This window comes from Mytilus galloprovincialis, chromosome 7 (assembly GCF_965363235.1).
Source record: "Mytilus galloprovincialis chromosome 7, xbMytGall1.hap1.1, whole genome shotgun sequence".
NCBI classification, from domain to species: domain Eukaryota; kingdom Metazoa; phylum Mollusca; class Bivalvia; order Mytilida; family Mytilidae; genus Mytilus; species Mytilus galloprovincialis.
The window spans coordinates 42,812,593-42,823,798 of record NC_134844.1 but is presented as its reverse complement, the minus strand read 5'-3'; the positions used below and the strand labels follow the sequence as shown (position 1 = coordinate 42,823,798).

Here is an 11,206-nt window from a genome sequence, read left to right as displayed (position 1 = left end):
GCTAGCCACCTCTCACTTGTATGAAAGTCGCATCAAAGTCTATACTTATCTTTATTTTTTTCTGTATGGTCTGATTGTGATTGATTGGTTGTTTGGTGTTTAACGCCACTTTCAATACTATTATGCTATTTCGTGGCAGTTAGTTTTTATTGTTGGGAAACCGGAATGCCCAGAGAGTAACACCCACCTTTGGTAGGGAATGGTTTGATTATTTAAATGTCTGTTTGGTGTGGTTTTATTTTAATAAGTCTGTCCAATTTCATTTTGTTATGTCAACAAACTAATCATCTTTTATAAAATGATCGAATAATAAGAGAAACAAGGCATTATGATATGAAATGTATATAATTCAGCTCTCTTCATAAGAGAGTTTTCCTGTTAAAAAAAAGTTATAGGAAACGGAAATCAAACATAACTTTAATATTGACTATATATATGTACTTTAAATAAGCCGACTACGTTTGAACTGGGAACAGTATATCTAATATATATATGTACCTGGTTTGAAGTTTTAGAATATCACATATTTATCTATACAACGAAAAGGAATGAATTATTGTAAAATATTGAATCATTCCCGAACTGTATAGGGAACCTCAAATTTGTATACACATTAAGATCTCAAACTGTACACTTAGTCTAGTATATTTTTCAAATACGGACGGTAATCTATTAAGAATTAGCCAATCTTTATAATATGTTTATCTATTTTTTTAACTTTGAAGCTAAATTCTCCCATCGTTTAGGTTTTATGATAACTCTCACTTCCGGTTTGTGACTGTTATCCATAGTTCCGGTAACTTCAAACAGATCGTCGTCGAGCAGGACTTCATTGCCAATAAATCTACATTTAACGCGCTCGAATATCATTAATTTATCTTCTTGTCCATAGTACATTGTCTCAAACCATGTATTATAGTGTCTTTTGTTTCCTTTATTGGTCAAACCCAATATTAAATGATTTGAATAAAAGTCAAAATTAAATGGCGCAGACCATCCAATTACCAAACGTCTATCCGTGCCATTTATCAACCAGGATACAGTTCCAGAAGTTCCAGTTGCAGTAAAACCACACTTGTGACTAACCTATTGTCAATAGAAAACTGGATATTAAATATTTTACGAAACAAATGCATTTATATAATACATATGATAAAAAGTATGCATACCGTTTTAAAGCACTGTTAATGAATGCTTGTACACTTTATAAAATATTGAATCAACTTATTGTAACTTCACCAGAACGATTTGACCTCCGAAAATTGAGAAAAGAGATGCTGTGGTGTCAGCTGCGGAACCGTAGCTCTTAGGTCCTTATGTAATTTTTTGACTATTGTAGCGCAAATAGTCAAATAATAACATAAGGACTTGAGAGATGCGGTTCCGCGGCTACTGTGATGGTATTTTAATAGTAACGATGGAAGACATGGAAAATGGCATCTTTAACAAGGCATTTTTATTGCAACACTTTATCAGATTGGTGTTCGTGTTATTTGTTTGAATATTATTATTTATAAAAGATAAATTTTGAAAATACAGATTTGGTAAACTTTTTTTAACAGTGGCCATATTATGCGGAGACATGTCAAACATTTACATGCATATACTAAATTCTGTACATGTATATTTTGTTTCTATATTCATTATCATGTATATCGCATACCATTGCTTCTCGAGTTGCAGGTTGAATATTTGTAGCTGGAGATGATAAATATCCCCATTCGAGAGTCGTGTTCGGGTTCGTTAAGGGAAACTTTGTCCAGTTCTCAACTTGTATTCCACAAACAACCATGTAGCCAATATCCATCAAATGTGTAAGGTTTGATCGTAGTAAAGACGGGCCGGATGTGACGGTAGATTCTACCACCTTGGACCATTCTGTCCAATCACAAAATCCTGTCAGTGGATGAAATCCTGAAAAAAAAAATTGAAAATCTATGTCTATGCAAACATGCAAACAACAGTTTACAAGATATTACATAGAAAATAAACATTGAGCAACTAAAATTCCAACAAAAAGCCGGTAATGAATCTAGATGTCTCCAAATGGTAAGCAGTTCCCGAATCACTAATGGCACCAGTCATGCTGCTCATGGTAAGTTTTGACATGCGACTAGTCTTGATTTTTCATAAGATGCATGGTACCATATTGGACTTTACATTTTTTTTTAAAGCAAAGCAAAGGTATAGAATGTCATCAAGCTGTCCGATTAAAAGTTTCACAAAACACACGTAACCTTAAGAGTTAATTTGTTATTCAGATGATTGTTACCTTCAATGAGTCCATCTTGATCTGTGACCACGAAAACACCAGAAGGAGGGTCCAGAGTTGCAGCAGGTGGCATTACAACTGTGTTATTCTCTCGATTTAACATGATAGGAATTTTATCTTTGTTGTCAATGTAATATATTTCTTGCATACCTGGAAACGCATTTTCTGAAATCGATTGAGGAAGCGGCATTACTTAAAATATTGAATTAACTTCCACAAGTATATAATGATTAATTATTATTATTAAAATATAAACATATATGTAAATTGTATTTTGTTTGTTTGACAGCAAATGATATCATGCATTTTCTTTAATAAGATGAATATTGCTCAGTATTCAACATCACCGGAATTATTGCACAAGGCTATGAAATGTGTATCCTCTTTTCCACATGGCATTTAGCAGAACGTGTATGCCGTATTGCTCTTTAAAATATGTTCATATTCTGAATATATATGAAATATTTGACACTGGACCTTATGAAAGCAACAATCAATCAATTATTATAGATGCTGGTCATATGACTCTTATTGGTTATAATTTACTGTAAAAGGTAGTCATCAAGTTCATTTGCATTATCACTTATGAAAAATGCTTTGAAATTCTGTAAAATGGAATGTGTTTGCGACTGTCATACAAGTGAGAGGTTTAGCTAGCCATAAAACTAGGTTTAATCCACTATTTTCTGCATACGAAAATGCATGTACCAAGTCAAGAATATGACAGTTCTTATCTATTATTTTAATGTGTTCAAGTTTTTGATTTTGCCATTTGATAATGGACTTCCCGTTTCGAATTTTCCTTGGAGTTCAGTATTTTTGTTATTTTACTATTTACATACCAATAGAATCCAGATCAAATTTGTTCAATGGCAGTTTTACAACCTTTCCTCTACAGTTTTGAATAGTAACATAATTGTTGTCCATTGTTCAAGGCATTTTCATTCTGCAAGTAAACAAATTATTGGTTTTCTGTGTTGTTTGATTACGTCTCATGGAATTATACTATACATATCCGTTTATTCATAGAAAAGATGTAAACTCTTGATTTTCTTTCAACTTATACGCACATGCCTTTGCGTAGGAAATCCGAACGACAGACATGTTAGCATAAATAATAATACACAAACTATCCCAAGAAAATGTTACTATGTGTTATAGTGACAAATTGAATGCATTTGGTCTTATACAATCCTGCTCCTCGGTGTAGCTGCAATCAGGGTCATCTCGAGATAGTCATTGTTATTTTTTACCACATGCACGCTATATATGGTATTGTCAATGAATTAAATTCTGCAATTTATACTTTAGCCTTTTGATAAGCATCACATCCTCAAAACAGAATTATATATATACATAATATAACCTTATTATACAAAGTCCAGGTCTTATCAATACATGTTATAGCTATTGTTAAATATATTGGCCATCACAGACTTATCTGTTGGCATCGATAAAATGTGACATAGAGGAACGTTCCTTGTTACAATTTTTTCTTTGCCGATAAACAAATATTCGTGCTAGTTAATAAACTTCATAAGAAAAATCAGCTTCGTTTCTACAAATCAGAACAACAATGGATGAATGAACGATAATTCTACATATATCTCTAAGAACCCATATATGGTCTAACTTGCATAAAACTATGTTGTTGTTCCAACACACAAAGCCCGAAACCATATAACTGTGTTTGTATATATATATAAGGATGTATAAAATGTTTGATCCAGGATTTAATGGAATGATCCGCAGTTGACGAATGACTCACAGAGCCACAATATTGAATTGCTTAGATATATATAATTTTTTTTCCCCCAGTTTAACCATTACAATATAATCGAAAATAAAACAGCTCCTACCTCAAAAACGCCGTGTTAGTGTGATTCTATCCGAATCGTAGAAGTAACGTTATAAAATTCAGTGCGGTAGTTTTCATCTCTATGACGCCAATTTTAGTCATGGCGTTTTTATATGCGGTTAAATGCTTCTTGAAGATTCGCGGATTTTTTCTTATTTCAAGTTTATGATTTTATTCCAGCTCTGATGTATTATTTCGTTTTGTTATGCATTCTAATCGAAATAACTGCTAGTCTAAGGTTGAAGAGTTGCCGCCGTCAAATTTGATTTGATGTTATGCAATATCCGCTTTTATGGCTACACCTTGTCAGGAAAACAACATTTGCGACCGTCAAATCGTCAATTGATGGCGAACTTGAATGATTCAACGCCCTCTATCGGTCAGTATTCTCTCGTAACGATCGATAGTTAGTCGGAATATAAAACTTGATAAGTCAAGTCAATTGACGGCGGTTACTCTTCAACTATACTATAATGTTATTCCTTCATTGAAAATCCACCTGAAACCCAAGTATATACTTTCAGTACTTGACTGTATGACATCGTGTGTGAAAGTTGGAAACGTGTTAAAAAGACAACAGCCCGACCAAAGAGCAGAAAACAGGATAAAAAAGAAAACATAAAAAGGGTACTTACTAAAAACAAAATCCTGAACAGATATAGGTCGGTTTCATTGTGCTATATGGAATTTCACCAAAGAACTTGATGTTCCCGCACTTTTACGGATGCCCGCTAAATCATATAAATGTGCAAGTGACAAAAAATTTCAAGGTTTAAAATTAATAACACAAATCAAAACCAGACTCAAAAGTAATTGTGAAATACCTACTCTGGGGTCGGTACGAATCAGGTGTAGACTCGTACAAATCAATTAGTATTCACTTTTGTCGTGCAAACGTTCAACTTACATACTCTTTAAGTTGGTATGTCTCATTCGAGATTACAATGCAAATTGAAAGAATTAGTTAAATATCGCTTCATGAAAAATAGCCATTATGTAGATTCATATTTTGTTTTAGAAAGGAACAAATCATATTAGGTATAATAAAAAAAAAAACACTGAAGAAGCAAAATATTTTCGAAAACTGGCTTCATCAGGATGGTTTTTTTTTTTATCAACCACATACTTGTTGCGTATGGTGGATGGTTTTTTTTCAACATACAGTCGAGATTCCAATGGAAACCAACTGTGCTCCTCTTATCACCAGCTTGCTCCTTTTGTTTTATAAGGCAGCCTTTATACCGATACATGTCCTTACCAAGAGAATAAAAACCAGTAATATCTCTTAACTTCACAATCCGCTATGTCTTTCTCAATATTAGGGCTTCAGAAATTGCGTATCCTGATGGTTAATGACTTTGTTAATGTCATATGGACAAGATGCGTTTTGCGATATATATGCAATGGTATGAAGCCTTATCATCGACCATAATCTATCATACTACTTATTAAAAGGAAGAGACCGATTTCATTGAGCTGCAACTCCTCTGAAACCATACGAAGTCGGAATTATTAGTAATATGATGTACAAATGTAGTATTTTGTACTTCATAAATTTGTCTTAGAATCATTATTTTATCCACACAAAACGCCAATTTATGAGAAAGTATCTAAATTCGCGCATGGTCAGTCGTGGTCCGCCTAAAAAACTCTTTGTTTCAACACTTGCCCAATTGTACCACAATTTCGTTGGCATCTTCTAGTATATAAATGTTCACATCAATATCTAGACGTGTGGAACTTAGTATCGAAACAATAAATGCTTACCCCTTCTGAAGCATGTGAATTGATCCACATTTTTGGTGGTTTTCTGTATCGCTGATTATACTTCGTCTTGTTTGATGTTCGTTTTGTTTATCTTTCTTCAACTTACTGTTTTATAGCTTCTTTTCTTAGTCACGTGTTCCTTTACTTCGTGTCAATTAAAAAGTAAAAGTAAATTTTGATTGTAGATAAAATGTTGGTGTTCTGTTTATTTCGTACTGTTAGTTTGAAGAGAAAAATAGCAGTTTCGAATGCAATATCTTGTCAAAGGTTATGACCTTACCTTTTGCTTTGTCGCATCTATTGATGTCAAAACAAAATGTCAGTTGAGCTTACTGGCCATTCCATGTACATGTATTGGCGTATAGATATAAATAAACAAAAAAATATCCGAAGAAGGAAGTAAAACGTAATTGATGATGTGTAAAAATGATAATAAATAGTTACACCCCGTATAACCCCGATACAAATGAAACCGGACGTTGACGCGTTCGAAGCGATAATCAGGACAATATTTAGGATGACTACAATTTCGAATGCCTCTTTAGAACTTATATGAGTATATATAAATATGTCAATGTGCACGCTAGTTTATTTATTCAATTATACAATTGTTGTTAGTTTTAGATATTGCACAGAACGTTTGATAAAACTGCTAGATGCAAAACGCACAGACATGGTGCAATTTCATACGTTTTATGAGATAAACAATGCTGAATATCTTTTCGTGCATACACCTTTGCGTATTAATACATTAAGCAATAACAAATAACTATACTTTGAATTACTACGTGCCTTCAAATGTTCCCTAGAACTAAGAATAAACGCAATATCATAGTAAATAAGTTTTCTCTTACTGTATTGTTCGTTCCACTAAATGTGTCGCGTTCGTTGTGCGTTTTTAAAAAATCACTGTACAGTTCGTTGACAAAAACCGTCATAAATCACTTTCTTGTCAAGGTATTCGAGATGATGTCGGCGACCCTTTTTTCTGTATTTTATTGTAAATGTTTATCCGTTAAATTAGTCAAAATAAAAAAAAATGTAGTTGAACTTAAATCACCAGCAAAAGCTGATGTTGGTCCAAATTCTCATAGACGAAAGCAGACATAGGAGCTCGTTGAATTAGTTTGCCGTATGCCTTAGATGGCATTCCAACTGCTTTATCTATACATATAAAGCTTTTTAGATGTGGTGTGATGGCCAGTGATACAACTTTCCACCAAAGTTTAAATGAAGTGGGTGAATAAAGCAATTATTATAGTCCAATGTACAACATTAAACAGTGAGGAAAACCTATACCATATAGTCGGCTATAAAAGACACCAATATAAAAGAAAATGTGAAAAAATAAAAACGATAAAACTAACGGTTATTTATTTATAACTTATGGATTATCTATCAAAGAAAAAAAATATGACCGATCTATATAACCTATGTTATATAGGCCCATGACGTAGGACCGACACGAAAAAAATGCGGCGGGATTAAACATGTGAGCCCCCAACCCTCTCCTTAACCTGGGACACTGGTTTAACAGCACAACTTATAAAAAAACATAAAAAACCTGTACAGTTGCAATTGGATCAACTCAAAATTGTTACAAGGCACAAAAACCATATACATAAAATATCAACAAAGGAGTAATTGTAGTAACTGATAGTTATTTCAAAGCGAATTAAAACTAAGAGGTAAATCATGTATCTAAAGTATTAGGCACTGAATATGTTCCAGACCGTATGAGTATTTGGACCGTACGCGTACGGTCTGGGCCGTATGCGTACTTTTTCAAAATACTCATACGGTCGGACCGTACGCGTACGGTCTGACTACTATTAAGAAGTATGCATAAAATATCGACAAAGGACGAATGGGAATATACGATCCAATGTCTCGTGTACTTTACGAACCCTTGAAAAACTTTTTGAGAGGTCCATAAATGGCCTGTTGAAAGGCAACATTTGTGTCCTTATTCAATATACCTCGTTTTATCCAGTGGCAGTCCAAACTTCCTTGACGTAATTCCGGAGGGTCTCCTTCCAGGACCTACATGTAGTATCTATTGCTACTTTGTGCTTATCCTGAACGTTAAGGGCATACGATACAGTTACAGGGAAGGTAATGACGTTGCTAACGTAAAATGTTATTTTCGCGACGTCAAACTCTGACATATCGGGAAAAGATGCATTTTTCGACTGATTTTTATCATTCAAACAGATTTAATTTGAAAACGAGTGCATGGACCCCTATTTTTTAAAACAGCAATTTGTTTCATTTTGGAAGGAGATTATGTGACCCAAATTTTATAAAACTGTAAATAGCGCAATTTTTTTAATTTTGATGAACATGCAGCAAAAAATGACGTTTTTTCCTCTATTCATGAACATTTGATAAATATAGAGTTATTTCGGAATAAAAATTGCATAATTTTTAATGATACTTACAAAATACAGAAATTACCGATTATTTAACAAAAACCATTTTGTATTTATCTTTTAAAACAAAAAAGTTATGTCTTTCTTTCGAAACGGAAAATACGGACACAAATCTGAATTTTGAGCAAATATACAAAATTTCGACCTCATTTTACTCAAAAAGTAGCACATGAAGGTATATTTTTTATTACATATTTGATTTAATGAGGTAAAAAATAGCCTATATGCAAATTTTCATCAACTTGTAAATACAGGTTCAAAACTGTATCGTATGCCCTTAATTTTTATTGATAACTATTAAGACATGATAGAAGAAACAAAGCAAATGTCTAAGGTTAGGTTGATGGTTGATGATTGATGCTTTGCTCAATTGCATAATTTACCGATGACGCCAAAGGTAACTGGGGAATATAAATATGGTCCTTTTGGTCTTCTCCGAAATAAGTAAAAATTTGAATGAAATGCATATGGGTGGGTATAGACTTTAAGGTGCTTAAAGTACCGGAATTACCAATCATGTAGATTTTGGCATCACAGTAGAAAGACTGTAATGTTCGTGGAAACTAAGCATAATCTTTATACCTTAAAAATTAAACAAACAAAAAAAAACATAATCGAAGAAAGCATTTCAGTTAATATTAAGAAGTATCTCTTCATATTTATATCTTTACATTAAAGAAACTGTATTACTATTGACGGCTATAACTTGCATGTTCATTGTATACACATATTCTCTAGCCTTAATGTAACTCTATTGTAATCTATGACCCCCGTGGACCCGCCTCTGAGATTCAGGCTAAAAACCTATAATTCATTAATTGTTTTTGATTGCCGTCTACATCAAAAAGAAGATGTGATATTGAAACAACTCTTCGCAAGAGACCACACGACACAAAAATGAACAACTATAGGTCCCCGTACGGCCTTCAACAATGAACAAAGCCCATACCGCATAGTCAGCTAAAAAACACACAGAAATGACAAATGTAAAACAATTCATAAGAGAAAACTAACAGCCTAATTTTTGCACAAAATAGTGAACACAAAAATATATATAACCACTGATTACAAGCTCCTGGCTTTAGACAGGCACATACAGAATATGGCGGGATTAAACATGTTATCGGGCACCTAACCCATCCCTAACCGTACATTGACTGTCGTATGGTAAACATTTTCTAAAATGCTATCAAATTAGATATTCGGACGTGTGTATCTGTATGCTTAGTCATATTTGCATCTGTCGAGTTAATGTATTTCTACCGATTCAACTTTCGTATACATAAGGATTTCTTTTACATGTACAGAATACCTCCAAGAGTGTTTCGACAATACAACGGATATTATGGGTTGCTGTCTGCATGTTATGGTGGTAAATTATTTATTTTCTAAACATGCATATTGGTTATAATCATATCAAAGCATTATTTCATACACGCAAAATTCATTGACAAACGCAATATTGTGTCAACGAAGCGTACAGTATAAAAAGGTGTAATGACAACGAAGCGTACACAACATGAAAATAAAGACACTTTAAAACGTGTATTTTTTTGTTTCTAGACACAACACAAACATACGACCTTTATAAGTTTGTTAATTTTAACTATGAAATTTTCAAAAATGTATGTTATAAAAACTATGAGGTACAAGAAACATTAAGTTTTGAATATTTAAAAATACCAAGCACGTTTTATCGTTGATATCGTCGTGCGTTATTTGATGTTTGTATATAAAAATTCCTCATATTTGAAAAACCTTTTAGTAACTAATGAGTATTATGGCAACTAATATATTGGAGCAAAATATCCGAAGAATAGATATTGGATTTTCTTTAAAAGTATTAATTTCTTACTGTCTGAACTCAGTGTTACACGATGTGTTCGATTCGAACGCGTCAACGTCCGGTTTCATCTGTATCGGGGTTATACAGGGTGAGTTATATAGATCACGGGATAAGTATCCGCGGGAAATACAATCACTTCTACTTGACATAATTTCTCTTAATAAACCATGATTCAATTAAAAATATATGATATTAGTATAGATTTTTTTGTTAAACAAACCCGATTTCAATAGTCATATTTAATTCATTTTAGATAACAGTTGTTATAAATGTACACTTAAGACTGAACCCCACCAACACAAACCCAACAAAACCGGTGGTGATCTCAGGTGCTGCGGAAAGGTAAAAGAAAACTGCTGAACTCCAAGGAAAAATCAGAAGCTCACACACATTAAAAGAGTGGAAAAAAATATTTCTAACTTGGTACAGGCATAAACCTGGACTAACAGATAGCTAAGACGTTACGCGCGATGTTCGTACCTCATTGGAAAATCGGTGTAGTTGGCAAGATGCAAGTCCAAAATATTTAATTTTGTGATATCATATTCATTGCTATTGTACGCATTTGAAAAAAAAATGTTTTTTTAAAATAAAAAAGAAAAAATTAATTGTTGAAACAATGTTTTATGCTGCATGCGACAAGCTTCAGTTTTAAAAAACGGCTATTTTTAGGCTGTCCCGCGTAACATATTTCATTTATTGTAACCACTAAACTGTGATTTTCGTCTAAAGTATTTAATATTTTGAAAAACGGTTTTTTTCCATTATTTAACAAAAAGGTTCCTTCAGTTTTTTATGCATTTTTTATGACGTTATGATGACGTCATAGAAAAAATAAAGTGTTCCATACAACAAGGGCAAATCTGTCCCACGGGAAAAAAAATTGGTATTCCAGATTTGAGAATCAAAAACATTTATCTAATATGGAAAAAAGGTTAGTATTTGTATTTACTTCATCAATGTTAATTTGCTTAATTTTATGAATTTAAAGACAAATATCCTGAAAAATGATATATGGTTATTTATGAGCG

The 11,206-nt window shown here is 32.9% G+C and overlaps 1 protein-coding gene across 4 annotated transcripts; it reads right to left on the bottom strand.

The window, feature by feature from the left end:
* Window positions 1–326: 326 nt before the first annotated feature.
* On the bottom strand, window positions 327–6,327 carry LOC143083042 (tereporin-Ca1-like). 4 transcript variants are annotated; one of them, XM_076259176.1, is made up of 5 exons: window positions 6,178–6,327; window positions 3,115–3,218; window positions 2,273–2,437; window positions 1,664–1,914; window positions 327–1,086 (listed from the first exon to the last, which is right to left on the bottom strand). In XM_076259176.1, the coding sequence occupies exons 2-5, from the start codon at window positions 3,197–3,199 to the stop codon at window positions 706–708; spliced, it is 882 nt and encodes a 293-aa protein (XP_076115291.1). In that variant the 5' UTR covers window positions 3,200–3,218; window positions 6,178–6,327; the 3' UTR covers window positions 327–705. The 4 variants fall into 4 exon arrangements, with proteins under 4 accessions (XP_076115291.1, XP_076115293.1, XP_076115294.1 ...); XM_076259178.1 differs by lacking the exon at window positions 6,178–6,327 and adding an exon at window positions 5,898–6,041; XM_076259179.1 differs by lacking the exon at window positions 6,178–6,327 and adding an exon at window positions 4,766–4,861.
* Window positions 6,328–11,206: the final 4,879 nt, after the last annotated feature.

Excerpts from the sequence above, each read along its gene's own strand:
- LOC143083042 (XM_076259176.1), bottom strand. The coding sequence starts at position 3,199 with ATGGACAACAATTATGTTACTATTCAAAACTGTAGAGGAAAGGTTGTA. Across the intron at positions 1,915-2,272 it reads TCAAGATGGACTCATTGAAG|GATTTCATCCACTGACAGGA; the intron begins GTAACAATCATC and ends TTTTTTTTTCAG. Across the intron at positions 1,087-1,663 it reads CTGCAACTCGAGAAGCAATG|GTTAGTCACAAGTGTGGTTT; the intron begins GTATGCGATATA and ends TATTGACAATAG.